The 21,352-nt window shown below is 38.3% G+C and overlaps 1 protein-coding gene across 1 annotated transcript in view; it reads right to left on the bottom strand.

Moving 5' to 3' along the window:
- The window catches only part of ARHGAP21 (Rho GTPase activating protein 21), a 112,641-nt gene that overhangs the window by 8,021 nt on the left and 83,268 nt on the right, over positions 1-21,352 (bottom strand). The window contains exons 11-22 of the mRNA XM_058803011.1: positions 6,823-6,981; positions 6,567-6,669; positions 6,441-6,477; positions 5,824-5,949; positions 4,755-5,039; positions 3,603-3,667; positions 3,373-3,521; positions 1,712-1,851; positions 1,469-1,624; positions 1,283-1,361; positions 772-845; positions 597-686 (exon numbers count right to left, since the gene is read on the bottom strand). Coding sequence (XP_058658994.1) covers positions 597-686; positions 772-845; positions 1,283-1,361; positions 1,469-1,624; positions 1,712-1,851; positions 3,373-3,521; positions 3,603-3,667; positions 4,755-5,039; positions 5,824-5,949; positions 6,441-6,477; positions 6,567-6,669; positions 6,823-6,981 — 1,463 coding nt within the window. The remainder of the gene's footprint in view (positions 1-596; positions 687-771; positions 846-1,282; positions 1,362-1,468; positions 1,625-1,711; positions 1,852-3,372; positions 3,522-3,602; positions 3,668-4,754; positions 5,040-5,823; positions 5,950-6,440; positions 6,478-6,566; positions 6,670-6,822; positions 6,982-21,352) is intronic.

Below are 21,352 nucleotides of genomic sequence, written 5' to 3'. Positions count from 1 at the left end.
GTAGAGGAGCACTTAACACAAACCACCTAAATTACAAAAAGTTATACTTAGTGGTGGAAAAAGATCGAGTAGTGATGAACTACCACCATTTATATTATGAATCTTCCTTCTTAAAACCAGCCAAACAGCATCTATAGGTTAATCATTTAAGTAACTATAGCAAGTCCTAGTCTTAAAAATCTCAAGCATCCATAAGCCAGGCTTCAGAGAAAGCTGATGTGACAACGTCTGTCAGCAGGTTTATTCACCTGTGCCCTGCCCAGGCACAGTCTTACTGGGGTCTAGACTGGATTACAGAAAATTTAGACTTGGGATAAATTTAGGATGCAAGGAGTTAAAACTGACTACCAGTCTAAATAAACCTAATTCACACTAAATGTGCATATTCTGCACGAGTACTTAGCCTATTACAAAAATTTTCTCCACATAACAACACTCCCTCATTTCATCTACAACAATAAATTATCACCTTAATTAGAAATGATCCTGCACAAAAATAATACTTGCGTATTATATTATATATTATTATATATATTATAATACATAATAATACTAATGAGACAAACCAAAATATGTTATATGTTTCTTTCTAATACCTTGTTTTTTTCTGAGTTCTCTGCTACTGTCTTCAGGTGTGCAGAAAGAAACTTGAGAGTCTCATAATGGTGTTCAGGTAAATCATGAATCTGAAACAAACAATCATTATTCAGAACACTGAACATTTAACGCTAATTTGGTAGTGCACCTACAACACAACTTATTTTAGTTTACCAGTCTCTTCAGTGTTTTCAGACGCTCAACAGGATCTTCTTTTCTATTTGCATCTATAAAATCTGCATATTTGTCTGTTAAAAAAGCAGAAATTATATAGGAGTTTTTAGATCTATATGTGTATGCATCTGCCAGCCCTACTTCTCCCCTGAATACTAGTAACATACATAAAAGAATGACCTCTGGAAGTCATAAATTAGCCCATTATAAGTGTATGTCATATTTTGTATGACAGTAGGGGAAAAAAATTAGCTTTCATTGAATACTGCAATAGCAGAAATGAAAGTTTTACTCTTTTGGTTCCATATTCATAATCCCTTCACATCACAGAAATTATATTTACACCTCTCATTCCTAAGATGATCACCATGACTCCCTACTCTTTAGGAAAGACAACATTTAATGCAGAGTGGGGATGATTTCCCTAAATTTTCTCTCAAATCATCTGAATGTTGTAAGACAACTGTTCAACTGCAATTCCTAAGACAAAACTGTAGAGAAAACAACCCACCGTTGGTGAAGAGGGGCTCTGGGAGCTTTCGGAAGAAGGATTTCAGCAAACTGCTGATCACGTTCAGGTCACGCCATTTCTACGTGTTTAAAAGAAAAGGTCAGACATGCTTTATACTCCTATGATCACAACACAACCAAAAGTTTTGGGGATTTTAATATGAAACTAGTGTGATTAAAGACTTACATCATCATGAACATCAATGTCAGTCATTCCTTTGTTGAGCTCTTCTTGCATACTTGAGATGGCAGCATTATTTCCAGGCACTCTGTAAATACCTGTGTACTCAAGACCTCTTTCTTCAACCAGTTTGCAGCATATATCAACAATCAGTGGAATATACTGAAAAAAAAGAAGAGTTCTGTAGATAAGTAAGTGATTTAAAAGGTATTTTACATTCCCAATGAAAGAAAAATTCTACTTCCATACTTTGTTGGTATGAGCTGGAGGACAGTCATCAAGTCTAACACCAAATGTTCCAACAGCAGAAGGCTTCTTTTCAAATGTCTTCCTCATAATGCTTGGAATGCCCCTCCATGTCCCTTTGTCTTTTGGTGGGCTTGTCTCATCTTTTGTTGTTAGGACAGTGGAAAAAAAAGAAAATAAAGAAGAAAAATAAGAACATTTATGCCACAAAACCAACTGTAAATACAGGTAACAGATTTGCAAAGAGCAAGTGATACCTGCTGCGTTTTCAGCTTTTACCAGCCTAGCTTTATGCAACAACTCATTAAACATTAATCTGTCTTAAACACAACTTCTGTTACTCTTCTGTGGTTCAAAAGATAAATCTGAACATACTCACACCCTGGACTTAGAAAAGCAAGGAGGCGGATGCTACTGTGGCATTTTATCATTCTAAGACTAAAAGCAGATAAACTACTAAATTTAAACTTGATATTTATATAAACTACTAAAATTTTTAAAAATTGAAATCTACATTTATTATCACAACACTATGTCTCCATGGAATCACACTGCTGCACGAAATACCCATCAGATTCTAGAGCCATGCTCACACTTGTGCAGACTTACTCATTCCTTCAGAAATTATCAGATTTTAGTCACTCCTTAAGTAATTCCAAACATTACTCACTTCAAATATTCTCTATCCAAAAATCAGATTAAAAGTTCAGTTGCTCTGTTTACGTCTCCTATAGAATTCTTGTAACAAACTGCAATTCCCATTTATCTTACACTGCAAGTCATCTAACACAATAAGTACTTCTTTCTTATTTCTGGAGATATTCTTTCAGTAGATTTGAGGTTTACCCAACATGTGCCATTTAGTTACATGTGTAGCTTTGCAGAAACAAAGAGACATTTTTTGGCAACAAAACCCAGAATTCACCAACAGCTTAAATTCAAGACTGAATCACTCCAAAGTGGTTGATCAAAAGTGGTTGCATATCCAGTTGCTTGAATTTGTACACAATGTTTTTTAAACAACAATCTGATGTGAAGTACTATATGTCTACACACTATGTATGGAAAAAAAAAAAAAAGTAAAAAAAAAAGAAAAAGAGAATAAAAAAGAATAGATAGCGACATTTTTTGATGGAGCTCAGATACTGATTCAAGTCTGCAGTGCCAGCTCATCATACTTTTTTAGAACTCAGGAGGCATTAATTTTGTTCTGAAAAAATAATACAAGTTCACTCCTGTGTTTTAAAAATTAAGACAAAAAAATCTTTTCTATACTTCGGAAGCACTTTAGTGGAAAAATTTACCTTATCAGTTCTGAGTCAGCAGGACACAGCAGTATGAATTACACACATAATTATTTCCAAAGATTGGCAAAATTTTGCTCTCAAGAAGCTTAACACCTGTGTTTACTACTGTTAGCCCGACATAGAGCTGAAGGAAAAAAATCCATAAAAACTTTTTGAGAGGGAACTAAAATAAAAGTTTCAGGATCTGAGATTAAGTAGTTCCTAGAAATGAGCAATTAAAGCTGAAGCCTAAAACCCCTGGGCTAATACTTGCTTTGCATCTGTATATTAATGAATTCAAAAATATCTGAGAAGGGCACTTAGATGGCCTTGCACTGGGGCAGAAGGGAACTACAGAAATACACAAAACATACAGACCTTTAGTGAGAAGCTTCCTTTCTGTCTCATCCTTAGGAGAATGTGGACTCTGAGTCCTCTGTTCTGCTTTAGTTCCAAGTAGAGTCTGTCTGATACTCAGACTCTGGCGAGGTGTTTTGGGAGATGGTTCTGTTTTGCTGCTTGAAGAACTGAACAAGAGAGGCTACTTCAGTTGAAAGAAACTAAATAAAAACTCTACAAAGACCACTGGCACCATATAATTCACCCACCTCATCATTGTACTGTACTCTTTAATCCTTCGACTAATTAGATCTCTACTAGTAACACCAGTATCCTAGAAAATAAATTGAGAAATACTTTATAATGTAATAAAATAGAAAAAAATCCTTTCAGAATATGATTAACTCTTCTGGTAACCAAATAAGTATAGAATTCAACAATTCAGTCCACTTAAAAAAAACCCAAACCCTCAACCAAACCAAACATCCTAAGAGGCAGTTCCTGAGAACAGTAAAGACCAAACACTGAAAACAACAAGGAAAATGAAAGTGAGTAATTACAAAGCAAGTACTGGTATTTACAGGGTTTTTTTTTTTCAAAGCAGTATGATCTAATTAATACCTCTTAAACTGAAAGTAAGTTTAAACAGAAAAAATGCAAGCAAATGCATATTACTACTCAAAATAATCTAATCCTGCGTGCACATAGTACTTAGAGAACTAATTGCTACTACAAATACAGCTGAAAAAGACAAGAATTCAAATCTGCTTTTTGTTCTATCTGTGTAATATTTTGGATAATTATTTTGAATCTGAGTAGATGTGCATGACCACAGACATAAAAATATTCCTCTGTTGCTCATCACTGCAATGAAAACACATTGGACAATATTGGGACAGATATTGATACCTTATGTACAACAGCAGCTATTTGCCTTTGGCAATAAGCATTGACTTAATTAACAGAAACATCTTTTAATCAGAGAAGCAGGCTTCTTCAAAGTTTCATTCTTTAACTACTGAGAAATTCTTCAAAGTGTACTACTGCAGACACTCTGCAATGCAAATCTGAAGGGGGACCACACTGGTCCTAAATCTGCAATTATCTTTTTAAAAAGCTTAGGTGTTTTTGGCAGATCAGTTTACTATAAAGTGTATCTTTAGTTAAATCAGCAACAGCATTAAGTAATTTATTTCAAACATCTGTTTTCTGAATTTGATTCCATTGACTTTTTTAAACTCTGTTAATTTACTCAGTACCCTTCCTTTCACCTCATTTTCTTTTATGTTCCGGTTCAAACCTGGTCAACTGGTTAATTAAAAGTTAATTCTTCTGTTCAAGTATTAATTACAAGAAAACACAATACATTTTTAATTAAAATGCAAAAACTACAACTTCTGCTTTAAATATTATAAAATCACCTTGTCATTTAAGTTGCTGTTGTCTTGTATTGCTTTAATCCACGCTAACATATTATCTCTGTCCTCAGCCTGAAACAGATACTCGCGGTCTGATGTGGTGAGTCTGAACACATTCTTCCTCTTGGTTTCACAGTACGAGATGTCTATCAAGCAGGCATTGATGCTTATAGGTTGTTCTTCCTCAGAGAGGGTCACTTGTTCCTTTTTATCCTTGTACAAATACAGGGAATGACCTCGAAGAACAACATACAGTTGCTTCCATGGTCGAATGCTCCCACCAACTCGCTGAAAAACAGCAACCAAGGTGTCAGATTGCTTACTTGTTACAGTGCCCCTTTCTGGATTGCAAAACTACCTCCAGAAGTTTTACAAAGAATAGCTATCCACCTGGCAGAATGACTACACAAAGTGGGATTCACTCTTGCTCTCCATGAGAGGAGTGAATTGTTCCATAACCTGCCCTCCCAGACCACCCACTTGAGTGTGAGTTCACATGTGACAGCAGGTAAGAAACAGAATGAGACCATTTCTGGTCCGGTGTTTAGGGAACTCTTGCCCATGCCTTTTAAACTGCCTCCAAGTCAGAATGGCATTTTCACACCACGACAATTCCACACACCCAATTTTCCCTAAGCATCAGTCTATATTGGTGCAGCAGGTTAATTTGAACTCAACTCCACAGCATTCACAAAAATTACAACTTTTTTCATTATCAGGAAAGAGGGGAAAAGTGCAACTACACCTGCCAAGGGACTGCTTCCTATTATTTATTTAGTCATTAGAAATTAGTTTACTTCAACAGATGCTTTGAAATGTAAAATTAAAATTAAAATTTTGAAATAAAAATTAAAAATTAAAAATAAAAAGTCTGGAAAGCAGTCTGTAGACAAAGCTGAGGAATTTACTGAAGTCAATTTCTAACAGATCTAAAATTTTTATGTTCTTATTGATGATATTATACCCTCCAAAAAAATAAGAAAACCTAAACTGGAAGGCCTGAAGTTTCTTATCTTAGTTTGTCACCAGCTTGGCATTTGTCCTAGGTTAAAACCCCAAACATGACAGGTACCTTTCCTTTGTCTGTAAAAAGCTGCCGAAAATGGAGCCATCCTTCTTTGGAGGCATCACCAAACACCTCTGAAGAAGAATCTTTCCGGGAACCAGAGTCTTCTGAAGATTTCTGGCTGTCTGGGACCTAGGGCAAACACCACAGAAAGAATTCCACAGTGTAATTCTATAGGCTTTTGCCTACAGTTCCTACATTCAAAATGTTTCTCAGTTTAAAAATGTCCCCAGGAATATAGTCCCAGGAAAACAATTTCTGAAGTTTACACACAACAATAGTGTGTAAACTTGCACATGCCTTACACATGCCAAGAATACTTTGAGAAACTTCACAATCTTAGACTCTCATTAGTGAGTTTTCACAAAAAGCCACCATGTTTAATATGCTTTGTTTACAGAGAATGAGGAAAATGAAAATCAAGGACCATGTGATGGGTCCAGGGAAAAGAGACCATGTTTACTTTTATGATGCATACATCAGCAACTTGATCAGTAGCAATTCCAATAAACTTCCTGTCTGTTTAGCACATCACTTCATAAAACAGACCTGTACAATTCAAACCATTTATCACAGCAGTATGGGTAATGTTTAGGAGTTGTTATACATATATATTTACCTACCTTAATCCCCTTTAAACTAGACACATGCTTAATGGATCTGTGGGAAGAAAAACAAATGTTAAAATGAGATTTTAAACACTTAAAAAAACAGATGTCCAAATTAAGTTAATTTTTCCATGAACTCACGATTTTCCCTCTTCTCTGTAGTCATCCAGTCCTTCATCATATGACTTTGATCTCTCTGTTTTTGTAGCAGGCTGGCTATCCAGGACACTAGGCCGGATGGATTCTACAAAGAAATAGATATTTTTGAGTATGCAGGAACTTGAATTTATTTTTGTGATTTATTTCAAGCAATGAAGTGTCTACAATTTTCACTCCTGATTTCCAGAGTGTGAAAGGAAAAAAGTTGCAAGAGAAAAAGAATGAAATCAACGCTCACCATGATCATGTGAAAGTTGTCGCCGAATTAAAGGGATTGGAGATGTAGGACTGGGAGGAACAGCTGTTATAGCTGGTGCTTGAGAAGCAGATGCAGAAATAACAGCAGAAGCAGGAATGTGTGCAATATCATGGTCAATACTAGGACTAGTCGGTTCATCTACAAAGGTAATATGCCATATATTAACATATTAAATGCATTAATCAAATGCTCAAATCAAATAGCTGTCTGAACTTCTCATTACTGGGATATCAGATATCTTAAACACGAAGTCATTCTAACAAACAAAAGGGTCCATTTAATTCACACTGTCAAATGTACTCTTTTTTTCATTAGGAGAAGCTTGTTTAATTTCATAGGGATGATAATTGTACATTAGAGATAAAGGCAAAAAAAATCAATTTTGCTGTGTGCAAAATAAACAGGAATTATTTGGTAATCTTAATCTCTCAATATTATTTGCAAGTAGAGATTTTTGTTTGCATGCATAAGCAAAACCCACACTCCTTGTATCAGTAAGTTTGAGCTCAAGAGACAGACATCTACAATAAAACAGGGGCAGACTATCAAAAGCCATTTGATTTACAGTGTTCAAATAAAACAGTCAAGTTACAAGCAAACAAAAAAAGCATTTTAAACAGCTGTCTAGCATTCAAAGAACCAATCCGCCCATCCTCAGTACATTCAAATAAAGAAGCAAGTACTCAGAGCTTTAAAAGATGGGACTATTACATACCAATCAGTTCTTCCACTAATTGTTCATAGAAACGACTGCATGCCATACATGCCCAGCACCTCTCAGTCTCAAAAGCCACAAGGGTCATCATGAAAGATTCCAAAAAGCTTTAAATATTCTGGTATTTAACATGTTCTTTACAAGATGGAAGAAGCCAAAAGATGCGTTTTCCATCATTTTGAGAAAAGAGCCATAACGTCTTCTAGAGCACATTGCTAGCACTAAAAAAATCATTCTACTTCACCCTCTGGTAGAGAGAAAGGGATGGAAAAGAAAAAGAATCACGAGCAGGGGCTGAACTGTACTGCTGTAATGAATATGAATGTACTCTAGGTGCTAAGAATTGTAATATGCAGGGCTACTGAAAAGCCTATTGAAACCAATGTTCACTCACAGACAGAGGTTTATTCTTTGCTTTGTGCGAACACAACTGCGTGTGCTGCATTGTGCTGTTCCAACAGTCACTAACAGTTCTCTTAAGGCAGCACTTGTACCATCAAAATTTGGCAATGTACAGAACAAGGCAATAAACAAAGCACAGGATAGTTTAGCAGTAACATGCCTCTAAATTGTCTGGTGTGAAAAATATAATAACTTTAAAAGTTAAAAAAGTGTATCCCAAAAAACCCGGCTGCAAACTAGAAATTTTAATAAAAAGGAAAAGCAACAGAATTCACACTGAACCCTGATGCTACAATTAAAAAATCTCCATGTTTTACTTCCATCCAAAGTGATAACTTAGAAGCATTTACAGATGACTTCACCACAACAACTAGGACACAGGAAAAAGCTCAGCTGTACTTCAATTTCAAACCTACAACAGCTCAATTTCCTATTTTTTTTAATGTGCTGAGCTTCCCTGAAACTAATGTTGACTAAGGAATATAATCACTCAATCACTGTGCAATTGATTGAGTTATACCACGCAGACTGAAAGTGCTCACATTAAAGTTATTTATGTTAACAGACATATCTCAAATGTCATAGTCTCTACTCCCAAAAGTTATAAAAACACTGGCACTTGAAATAGATCTGTGCGAGCTGCGAACACAAACATGTCTGGCAACACTACAGCATTTCCCACAACACTTAAATCCAAGAATTCAGATGAGGAAGAACAGTTTGTAAGTCTCTGAAAGCAACAATAATTATTCAAATCATTATTACTTCACAGTGGATCTAATTCGCAGATGAATCAAAATTAAAGTTGTTTTAGAAATATGCAAACTTTAGAGGAACTGCAAATGACATTGGTATAGGAGAGGCATAACTATTCAGCCCCAGAAGAGGCTGAAGGTCAGCCAGCAAGCTTTTATGTAATATAAAGTGATGATGGTGTAAATCATGGCATACACCATAGGAGTTTCTGCCTATTAATTCAATGTACTAGTAAATGCCACTGCTGCTGTCCAGTAAGAAACAAAATCCAAACAACCACACATATTCCTTGTATTCTGATCTTTCTTCCAAGTGCTTGCAATATTTGTTAACCTTTTCAGTTTCCTTGACTGACATATTTGCACCCCAAAACTCCTCACACAGCATGTGAATGGATGTGTTCAGCTCACCCATCAATGAAATGACTGTGTCCAAAAAGCAGTGAAGTGCACAGAACAAACAAGCCAGAAGAGAAACCACACAAAATAATTCTCTTTCAGTTTGCTACCTCAAATTACTGGCATCTCTTTAAATATTTGCAACAAAAAGGTCAAAGACTCCATGGAAAAGATTATTCTGGGAGGTACTGAAAAACACCTGGAGGACAATGCAGTCATTGGTCAGAGCCAGCACAGCTTCATGAAGGAAAGTCCTGCTTGTCAAACCTGATTTCATTCTGTAACCCACTGATCTAGGAAAGCCAGCAGATTGAAGCATTTTGGACTTCAGCAAAGCTTTTGGTACTGTCTCTCACAGTGTCCTTCTGGAGAAAGCATCCAGCTCACAGCCCTGTTACACAATGGGTGACCAAGTGGATCATGGGCACCAAGGGTTACAGTGAATGGGGTGACCCCAGACTGGTGACCTGCCACTGATGGGGTTCCACAAGGATCCATCCTCAGCCCAGTTCTCCTCCACATCTTCATTTTAATCACCCAGACACAGGACTCAAAGTAATACCATGCAAGTTTGCTAACAATATTAAATTGTCAACTCCTGTCAAGGGCAGAGAGACCACTGACAAGTCAGAAAGCTGAGCAACCATATAAAGTTCAACAAGGGCAAGTGCCAGATTATTCACCTGGGATGGGGCAGCCCTGGTGGTGTGTAGAGACTGGAGAGCTGTTCCACGGAAAGGGACCTGGGGGTCCTGGTCCATGGCAAGCAGGAACCTGAGCCAGCAGTGCCCTGGGGCCAGGAGGGCCAACCCTGTCCTGGGGGGCATCAGGCACAGCATGGTCAGCAGGGCAAGGGAGGGATTGTCCTGCTCTGTTCTGCCCTGGGGCAGCCTCACCTGCAGCACTCGGGGTAGTTCTGGGTGCCATAATGTAAGAAAGAGATTAAACTGTTGGAGAGCATCCAAAGGAGGGCCACAAGGATGGTAAAGGGTCTGGAGGGGAGCTGTCTGAGGTCCCTTGGTCTGTCCAGCCTGGAGAAGGGGAGGCTGAGGGGAGACCTCATTGTGGCCTTCAACATCCTCACAAGAAGAGGGGGAGACACTGATCTCTTCTTTAGTCTTGTGACCAGTGACAGGACTCAAGGAAACAGCACAAAGCTGAGTCAGGAGAGGTTTAGGTGGGATATCTGGAAAAGGTTCTTCATTCAGAGGGTTGATGGGCACTGGAACAGCTCCCCAGGGAAGTGGTCACAGCACAAAGCCTGATTTGGAAGAGTTTGGACAATGCTCTTGGGCTCATGGTATGATTCTTGGGGTGTCTTGCACAAGGCCAGGAGTTAGATTCTGTTATTCCAGGACTACTTTATGTTATACTTTTCAAATACAATCTGTTCTGCATTTTAATCTATGAAGTGACACAAGAGATTGGCCATCAGAACCAGCACAACAACAGAGCCTCTCTGGCCAAGGGGGGGATGTCACTTGCGTTTGCACGAGAGTGCAAGCGCTCAACAGTTGCAACTAATGATTTTCAGGAAGAGCCCTAAAACACAAAAACATGTATGGGGGTAAGACACTGAAAACTTGTAACACAACACAGCTCCAACCACAGCTCCAACTGACTGATCCTCTAGTTAAGGCACAGAGACATTTGTGTATCACAGTAGGCTTGTATTGCCATGCAGCTGGAGGCTGAGGACCTACAAAGATAGAGAGCATCTGCACACAATGTAGGTGAGGTGAAAAAAACCTGATACAGACAAGTTTTATACAGAATGGGTTCAGAGGCAGAACCAGATTTCAAAACTGAGAATTCCATGGGCAAGAAAGCACGACTAACAGGACATACTATCCCCTCTATGTGAATGAATAAGTAAGTATTAACCAATTTATCAGCTACTCAAAGAAACTGACACAAAATCACTGAAAAAAAACACAGATCTGTACTATAACCTATTAAGCTGCAACAATACAATTTTATCATGATTAGTATAGCATTCCATGTGTTTGTTTAGCCCATCTCCTGAGCAGTCCCTTAAACATTAAGGTTTGAAAGGAACAACCTGAACACAAAAGGGGGCACATTTTGAGAGCCTCAAATGTAAGTTAAACGAACCACAGAATTATTCAGGTGGAAGGAAGCCTTGGAAGGGCTCTTAGGCTCACATTCTCCAAAGGCAGTGATAATGCTGAATTCAGACCATATTGGTGAAGGCTCTTACCCAATAAGTGCTAAATAGAGGGGGAGATCTCCCTCAGTATTCTGGTTGTGTTCTTTCTTATTGATACAGACTAGGAGAGTCTAAGGCTAGTGTTGCCAAACTTAATAAGCATCTCCTATCTCCTCTCAAGATCATGAACATGAAACAAGATGGTCCTGAAGAACATCACTTGTAACCAGCCTTCAGGCTGAACATGAACACTTAGGCACTACCTTCAGATGCATTTCAGTGGGTTGCATGGACAAGTATGGGCTGAGCTGCACTGGAGCTGTCTTAAGAGCACCCTTTTTATCCAAGCTGGTAGTGACTGTGGGGTTTGCTTTTGTTTGTTGTCGAGCTTTGGCTGCTTGGTGGTTTCTTTTTTTTGTGGTGGTGGGAAAGCAAGGGAGAGAGGTGTTTAAGGAAGCTGTTTAGTTAACTGAATCATACACACATGGGAAACAAATTCACAGAGAGACTTTAATACAGCCACCAGCAGGGATGCTTTAATAGGGATTATTCACAGAGAAAGGTGATTCCTCCTCCAATCCATACAGATTCAGTTTGCCAAAGCTTTTCTTCACTGGTAATAAAAAATTACTGGAAAAAAAACTAGCTTATAAAGGCTAAAATCATTCTTCACATGTATTCTCCTCCAGGCATGGCAGTATTGCAAGCAATATTTCAATACCTCAGAAGGCCTTAGGAACAAACAGTGTTATTTAGTAAATGTTTTGCAGACCACGTTACTATTTGAAACACTAATTGGGCATCTCAATTTAAACAAATGTGAATATGTGGCCACAAAGCTTAATTCAACAAGTATGTATTTTATCAAAGACTACCTGATTTAAAGATTCAGATCATAAAAATTTAACAGCTGTGTAGTAATACACGCTTAAAAACAGCTTTACATGTCCCATGAAGAGTGTTGAGACAGCATGCACTCCCAGAAACAAAAGAAGTTATCCAACATATAATTTCCCAAAATGCATGCATTGAAGGAGATAAATGTATTTTAATATTACTGGCTTTCTGACAACTATACCAAATTTTTGGATTGGGTATTTGTTTATAAATGCTCCTGTAGTATTTAATGCAATTTTGGTTACTCAGATCTTGTGTAAATGTATCACTGATCGATTGTAAAAAGCCCAGCCTTCCACAGAAAGCTAGAGGTAGCTCATGCTGCTGTCTGCAAAGCACAGGGCTAAAAGAGTCATTAAAAACATTATTTTCATTCAACTGAGCCACAGATGTCAAGGTTCCTTATAGACTGAGATGGCATCTACCTGACAGCCATTACAGTAAGTATTTTCATAACTGCCTCTCTAGTTCTTCAATAGTTCACTTGAACAACAGTCTGTGGCTCTGGGATGTAATTTAAGAATGAATCTTACATGTCAAATTAATTTGCTTATGTAACAAAAAAAGGAACAAACTATCAAGTACTCATTAGTAGAATTAAATAAACCCTAATCTTCTCTTTATGGAAGGACTGACAGGATGTGCCGGTGACCCTGCAGCAAGACTGACTTTAGAGGCACTGCCTTACTGAATTTCAGCCCTTTGTCTACAGCTGTTTTGCACTCCAAATCCTTGGCCTGTCCAAGTACTCCACAGTACATGATACCACAACAGGCTCTGCATCTTCATGATGCACCAACAATACTTTACTCTGAAGTTTTCTTCCTAAATGCAGTAGGTAAAAGCTTTAATGTCTAATACACCTTCTGTGCCTCTCAGGTTAGATTTGCTCCAGCTTGCTACAGGCAGCACTTCCTTTAAAGTACACACGTGTGCACTGATGTCCCTTCCTTAAACTCAGCAGCAGGCAGGACAAAAGCATGGAGAAAAGGCTGCTGAGGCACGAGTGGAGCAAGGGACAGCACAGCAGGGGGACAGAGACTGCAGGGAAGTGGCACCAGTGAGAAGAATGAGGAAAGGAAGGACAGAGCATGGACAAGATAACACAGATTAGGAAAAAGATCCCCATCCACACACAGGCAAGGAAATAAAAAAAAAGGTCTGTCACCAAGAAACCCCAGAAGAAGCTGCCAATAAGGTAAACACAGACACACTAATGTAGGGCATTTTTCTTAAAAGCCTGTCAGGAAGACAATAAATAAAAATACCATGTATACAACTTCAGCAGTAGTGAGAAGGCCGGAAACAATCAACAAACAAAAACGAATTGCTGAATCAAAAGTAAACTACATTGAATTAACTCTGCTATCATACAAGACAGCACAAAGGACTAATAAATTCCCCACAGCAGAAACTTCTTGTTTTAAATTCTGCAGTAAAAACTGCTGCATCTTATAATTCAATCTGCAAGGTTAAAAGCTCCCTTATGTATTGACTTCCAAGGCTTTAATAACTGATTTGGAAAAAAGATAACTCTATTGCCTGGATTCCTCATGACCTGTTACTTCATTTTTCCAAAAAAGAATCTTGAAAAATATTTTTTTTTGCTACTTTTTAAGTACTTCCAGCACTAATTGTCTTTACAAAGAACTTCATATATCTACTTTATGTAATTATCCTCATGTGGCCAAAAGAATAGAATGGAAACATGTCTGCATGCTGAGCACATTCATGGCTCTAAGCCCCAGAAACACATGACTGGAACAAGCTTCCTGAATCATCAAATCCAGTCCTCTGCTAATTCACTCATGTAAATAATATGTTTGTTACACTGACTATGTTTCACACAAACAGAAAAGGCTTCCCAAGGTTATTCTTCATGTCAGACTATGGTGAAAACTGTATCTATGAAGGTCTATTGTTTATTTCAGTGTCAAAGAAAAGTTTAACTATCTTTCTACACAAAGCAATTCTAAAGGTTCCTGCTTGCCATGTTACCCCATCACACCAAAAGTACAATTCTCAGTATATTTTTTGTGCCAAGAAACCCCACAGCATTCCTTTACTACCTGCAATTTTGAAGTTATAATGATACACTGAGGATGATGTATGATTTGAAATTATTACTCACTATCAAGCAAATCTGATGCTTCTACTCAATTAAAACTCTTCTAGATGTTAGGAATTATTGCTCCCAATTTTAAGTTTTAATTAAAAAAAATATTTTTGAGTTATAGAAGCATTTAAATGGTATTTAAAAAGCTAATTTGTAATGTTGTGTTTTGGCCGCTATACTTCAGAATACCACGATGATTTAAAAACTGTTCTTTGGATAAGAAACACTGAAATGCTCAGCCTGGAGCAACAGCAATTTGGCAGGCCACACTGTAAAACCCTGGAAAAAAAATACAAGACTGATGCTTATCTTAGAAACACTGATGACATGTTAAAAGCTGTTCCAATGCTATCACGATAATAATGGAAGAAACAGCCCTCAAAAATGAACATTTGTCAGCCCTAATCTCTACTGCAATTGCATTTCTATTTTCATAGTTTGGAAGAGCTAGGCAGTAACTTGTAGAAAAGAAAATTATCACAATAGCTGAAGATTTTCATTTTCATCTTGACTGCCAGCAGTTTTGCCTTAAAACACAGCATATCAGCCATCAGTATTCAGCCACCATTTGTCCTGAAGAAATCCACACATTTTGAGTTGATGAACCACAATCTCTGCTGGAGAAGTCCAAGGTTTTTAGCTTCTCTCTCCTCATAAGGAGAAAATAGAATGAGTACATTCTTTCAACTGCTTCCTTTCTGCTTACGAGAATGTTTCTGCTTGCTTCCCCAAACTATTTCTACCATCATAACCTTTTTTCATAGCATGTTGTGCAACCACATAAATTTATTTTCTTATTTCAATTGCATTCAATGTATTCACATTGTCATCTTCCAAACCCCAGCAGCCTGCAGAGAGAGGCATTAAGATGTAGGGGGAGGATAGGGAAAGTATGGCACATAATCCACTAAGACTTTACACTCTCCAAAAGTACTTGGAGTTGAGTACATTGCCTAGGATTTAAAGGTAAGTATTGATAAGGTAAAGCTATACACCCCTACTTCCAGCACTAAAGAAAATAAATGCAATCACATGTATAATAAGTTGCCTGAAAAGCTAAATTAATTGTAGGTGGTTTAGAATGTTTCAACTCCTAATTTCTTAGTTAATATACTTAAAAAAAAAAAAAATGCAGTAACAACAAGAACAACATAAAAGAAAAATAAAAACAGGGTTGAGCAGAACTCAGTGGAAGCCAGGTAAATTTACCCTATCTGCTAATCACCAAGTACCCAAGTACTTTTATTTATGACATGTTTGTAAAAAAAAACCAGGTCATGAAATACAAAAAAATACAACAAAAAAACCCCAAACAAACCAAAAACAGCATCAAACCCCACAAAAAACCAAAACAAACCCACCCCCATCCCCCCCCCAAAAAAAATCACAAAAACCAAAATCCCCCCCAAACTTTTTGGTTTTGAAAATGAGCATGAAGACCAGCTTTTAAATCATGGTGAACAGCAGAGTGTGTCTGATTACCAGCACCGAAATTGCTGTGGTGGCTTGCCTGCACTAAGGGCAGAAGAAACAGAGGGATTTGTTGTAAGGGTGGTGAGGCACTGCAACAGGTTCCCAGAGAAGCTGTGCCTATCCCATTCCTGGAAGTGTCCAAGGCCAGTCTGAAGGAGGCTCTGAGCAACCCAGTGGAAGGTGTTTATACTGATGGCAGGGGGCTGGAACCAGATGGTCCTTAGGGACCCTTTCAACCCACATTGAGAATTTAGTCAACAGGAGACATATTTTAGAAAAACATAGACAAACACTAAGGGAATAAATACCATGTAGTTTCAACTGTGAAATCTCTGGCAAATCTTTCTTTGAATCAATACAGGGGATTGGATAAGAAAATTTTACTGCAATACAGAAGAGAATAGAGAAATTTATGGTACACTTAAAATCACATTTGGCTCAGAGATATTTTAAAGTGCAAATAGTGGGAAAATAGAAAGTACCAAGATTAAGTATCACACACCCTTGTCCTGTTCTTATACCTTTCCTAACATATGAGCTTCAGTCAGGGGGAGAACACTCATCTAATTTTTACAATATTTTCATGCTATCGAAGTCTGGTCAGATATTTTTATCTGTTAATTTTCCCTCAGTTATTCACAAATTAATAGTGGAATGAAGTCACCTAAAATTTTTCTGGGGTAAGCATGTGTTAAATATTTTCAAAATGGGATCACACCTTTAAGGAAGAATCTTTGTACTTATGTAATGGTACTGTATAAGGAAAAACTCTATAATAGGATGGCTATGAACTTGATTTTATTTTAAAATAATTTTGAACTTCAACATGACATTTAGGCTAAGGTTTTTAAACATATCTGTTTAAAACTAATTTTCATGTGACAGGCCTCTGCAAAGCTGGAAAGAACATCCACCCAGTAGCAATGGCCAAAGCAAGCTGGCCTGACAGCTGCACATGCTGCCATGAGGTTAAGCATTGAAGCAGCAACCCCATTTCTCTCCAGTGTGTAGTTCATGCAACTCAATATGGGGGTTGGATTAACCTCTTTTTTATTTCTTTCTACACTACACTAAATACTGTAAAAAGCAAAAAATATTTTCAACCTTGCTGCAAATCTCAGACATGCATATTAGACATTTATGTCTATGAAATGTATTAAAATAACTATATTCTGAATCAACATTTTCTCAACAAAGTTACAAAACCCACAAAATGGTTTGGGTTGGAAGGGACCTAAGCCCCTTGCTGTGGGCAGGACACCTTCCACTAGACCAGGTTGCTCAGAGACCCACCCAGCCAGATCTTAAATACTTCCAGAAACAGGGCATCCACAGCTTCTCTGGGCAACCTGTTTCAGTGTTTCACCACCCTCACAGTAAAGAACTTCCTCCTAACATTTTATCAATTTAAATAATCCATTGCCCCTTGTCCTTTCACTACACATTCTTGCAAAAAGTTTCTCTCCATCTTTCTTGCAGGCTCCCTTCAGGAGGAAGGCCACAATTACAGCACCCCAAAGTCCTGGCTGAACAATCCCAATTCTCTCAGCCTTTCCTCATAGGAAAGGCGCTTCATCTCTCTAATAAATTTGGCCCTCCTCTGGACTTGCTCCCACAGGTCCACACCTTCCCTGCTGGGGACCCCAGAGCTGGATGCAGCACTGCAGGTGGGGTCTCACCAAAGCAGAGCAGAGGGACAGAATCCCCTCCCTTGACCAGCAGAGCAGAGGGACAGAATCCCTTCCCTTTACCAGCAGAGCAGAGAGCTGAATCCCCTCCCTTGACCAGCAGAGCAGAGGGCAGAATCCCCTCCCTTGACCAGCAGAGCAGAGAGCTGAATCCCCTCCCTTGACCAGCAGAGCAGAGAGCTGAATCCCCTCCCTTTACCAGCTGCCCAGGCTGCTTTTGATGCAGCCCAGTGCAGGTTTGGCTCTCGGGGCTGTGAGTGCCCATGGCTGGGTCATGTCCAGCCTCTCACCCACCAGCACCCCCAAGCCCCTCTGGGCAGGGCTGCTCTCACTCTGCCCACTCCCCAGCCTGTGCTGATATCAGGGGTTGCCCTGACTCAGGGCACCTTGCATTGGTCTTGTTAAACCACATCAGATTGCCATGTGCCTACTTCTCGAGCTGTCCAGGTCCCTCTGGATGACATCCCATCCTTCAGGTGTGGCAAGAGGACGTCTCAAGCTTGGTGTCATCCACAAATCTGCCAAGGTGCATTCAACAGCACTGTCCGTGTTACCGATGAAGATATTTCATAATCCTGGTCTCAGGAAGGGCCCCTGAGAGACACCACTTGTCATCCACGTCTATCAGGATGTTTAGCAGCATTCTGCTTTCCATTCCAGTGAAGATTAACTCATCCAAAAATTACCAAGTAGGCCAGAAAATTATCATTTGCTGTCCTCTAGCACAGAAATCATGCAAAAAATTGCAAGTCCGAAAAATGCACATTAAACACCACAATTGCTAATATAATCACTGATAGAGAAAATGGTATTTTTATTAGTCTAGAGAACAGGTGAGACCTTTTCTGGGTAAAAACAGTAGACTGCCACAAGACTAACTTGTATAGTTTGAAACAATAGAGAGCATTTTAAGAACATAGCTTTTCTCTGGACCTGAAATAGAAAGAGCAGCTTTCTGAGAACCACAATATCCTGCATTTAGTAGCACATGGAAAGCAGTAAAGTGTGCAATACCACTGTATGTTTATCTGTAAAGCTGGCAGCTTCATCACCCCCCAACAGGTGCTTACCTGAAGAGTTTGAATACACAATATTTTATCTAATATTTTCAAATAAATTGGTTTCTCCAATAAAAGATGTTACAGCTACCTACTAGGTTTGGTCTGAACAGATCTCTCATTTCTATTTAAATGAGAGATTAAAATTTAAATCTCCCTGCTTCTGAAGTACCTTTGTGAAAATACTAGTGTCGAAAGGCAGTTACTCAGTAACCCACCATGATCCCTGCAAGAATCTGCTGTAAGGAAGCTCAACAAATACTCTGCTTGAATTTCTGTTTGTGGTGCAGGACACTGAACTACTTACCCAGAGCTAAAATCACCCTGATGTTGGGCTGTTCTCAGAAGTGCACCAGTCACAAAACACTGCTACAAAAGCTAATTGTTCCAGGCTGAATTTCTACCAAAATACAGTCCTGGCCATATCTACTACTTTTAATAAGCAGAAAGTGGTGATAAAAAATAGACACACCACAAATATTTTAAATGCCACACATATTTTAAAAGCTAGCAATCTGTGACCTTGGAAGATATTTGTTACCCTCCCCCAAATTTACATTTCTACACTACTCCAAGTATCTACTGTACGAGTAACTTCAGTAAGTGTATTAAATTAGTTCTAGCCAATAAAACCTAAGAATGCAAAACACCCTACTCCATGGATATAAGCATAAGGGAAATAAAGCCATTTGCCATACTCCAAGGTATGTCTTTATTCAAATTAAGATCCTTCTCAATAATCAGAGAAGGAAAAAAGAACTCAAAACCCAAAAGAAAACCCTAAACCAAAACTCCCAGTGATTTTCCATCTGAAGAGTTAAAAAGCCTTTAACTGAATTTCAAAGCAGATCTAGGGCTTTATCTGCCTGATTAAGTACAGCTTTTAACAAGTGAAGTTGTAATTAGGCATAATGATAGGAAAACAAGCAAAGTTAGAATAATGCATATAAACTCCAACATAAGAAGTGGTCCACTTCCATAACATCTCATGCTCTTTCTATTCACAGAGAATATTCAGTATTTCCTCCTCAAGGAAATATTCATTACTTCCTATCCATTATTTCCTCCTCAAGGTGCTGGAGCTGGGGTAGAAACTTTCCACAGTCCCTGTACTGGCACAGGAATTTCTTGCTAGGAAGACAGCCACAAGGACCCTGCTGACTCAGAGATTGCCCAAGCTCCAGAAGCATCAGGTTTCAGTATTTCTGGAACATTCAGGAGGTTTCATTCCAAGAGGCTTATAAGAATTCAATCCCATGTGGTGTTATGCCAAGAGGCTGCAATGGAGAGTTACAATTTTGTTCCTTCAGAACTGCTCAGCTGCTACCAAATACAGTTCAACTGACATGTTTAAGGCTTCTTTGAACTTTCAACACATTTCTCCAAAATATGGAAAACACATTTCTCCAAAATATGGAAACAAGTCACATAAATAAAAGTTCATGGGAAATCTTTGACAAAACCAAGAAAGGAGATAGTGAACAAAAAAGGTTGGGTTTGATGTTACCAATCTTGATCTGACTTTAACATGACATTCCAACTGTACAGGATTAAAATGCTTCCAGCAAACACGGAATGTTTGTCAGGAGCCCAACACTGATTTTAGGCAGAGTACTGAAAAATCCTGCACAAAGATCAGTTACATGCCTCACAAACTTTGCTAATCCTTAAAGATTGGCTGGGTCTGAATAAGAATCTAAAATTACACTGATGCATCCAGTAGTAACAAGAATGAAAAAGATCTATACAACTCCCATTCAAAATCAAAAACCCAACAAAAGCAATACCTGCTTGCTAAGAAAGTACTTTTTAATGTCTTGCCAGTATTTTGTCAAAAGAACAGAATTATTGTATCTTTTGTATGATTTCCATTTTCTGATGAACACAAAGCTTCTTCACTGTTTTTTGGTTACTCACTTTCAACTAGTAGCAGATATTATACAAAATGCTAGGGGAAAAAAAATCACTGCTTCAGATCCCCAACAGAAGACAATTATGCTAAGACACTGTAATTCCCTTAACATCATGTGTAAAAAAAAAAAAAAGTACCATTAAAAAGAGTTGTTTTTCACACTGCTGAGACTGAGAATCAAAATTCTGTATTCAGTACTTTCTAAATACTTCCTACACTAAATTCATGAGCACAGAGAGTCAGGTATAAATCAACTCCTGTGGAAAATGATGCACAGACATCCAGACTACAAAGGATTAAATCAGCCACAACAAAAGAAAATCCAACCCAAAACAACAGCAGGACGAAGACAACAGAGGCATTGACTACTTGGATAGAACAGAAATGCTCTGCCACTGTAACTCTCTCTTCAGCAGAAGACACTAGTTCATCATCGCATATCCAACATCCAATATAAATTTATTTTTTTCTATTATATCCAATCCTTCCTTTGATTCTTTTCTTCTTCACTGCCCTTCCCAGAAACTCCCTATAATTCCAACCCTGTTTGTGTCACAGCACACAGGAAATCCATTTTGCCTTCTCAGATTCTGCTTCCACAGATCCTTTCATTCATATCCATATTAGCATCTTTACTTGCAAATCCACTTCTTTTTATTGCTATCCCTTCACCTGAAACAGCTTTCACCTATTTCCCATCTGTCTCAGAAGGCTTTCACCATACCTATTGAGCTGAAAAACATCTTTGTTCCCCACAAATCACTCTGACATGGATTTGCATCCATATTCTCTCTGTACTGGATTCCAAGTATGTTTTTTTACTAGAGAAGTACAAGTATTTGAAAGATGCTGCAAATGCCAGTTGTCCATATATGTAACATCACAAACATTATGTGGAGTGACAACCAGATGGAGTTATGCAAC

This window comes from Ammospiza caudacuta, chromosome 1 (genome assembly GCF_027887145.1).
Source record: "Ammospiza caudacuta isolate bAmmCau1 chromosome 1, bAmmCau1.pri, whole genome shotgun sequence".
NCBI classification, from domain to species: Eukaryota; Metazoa; Chordata; class Aves; order Passeriformes; family Passerellidae; genus Ammospiza; species Ammospiza caudacuta.
This window is presented reverse-complemented; position numbering and strand designations above follow the sequence as displayed.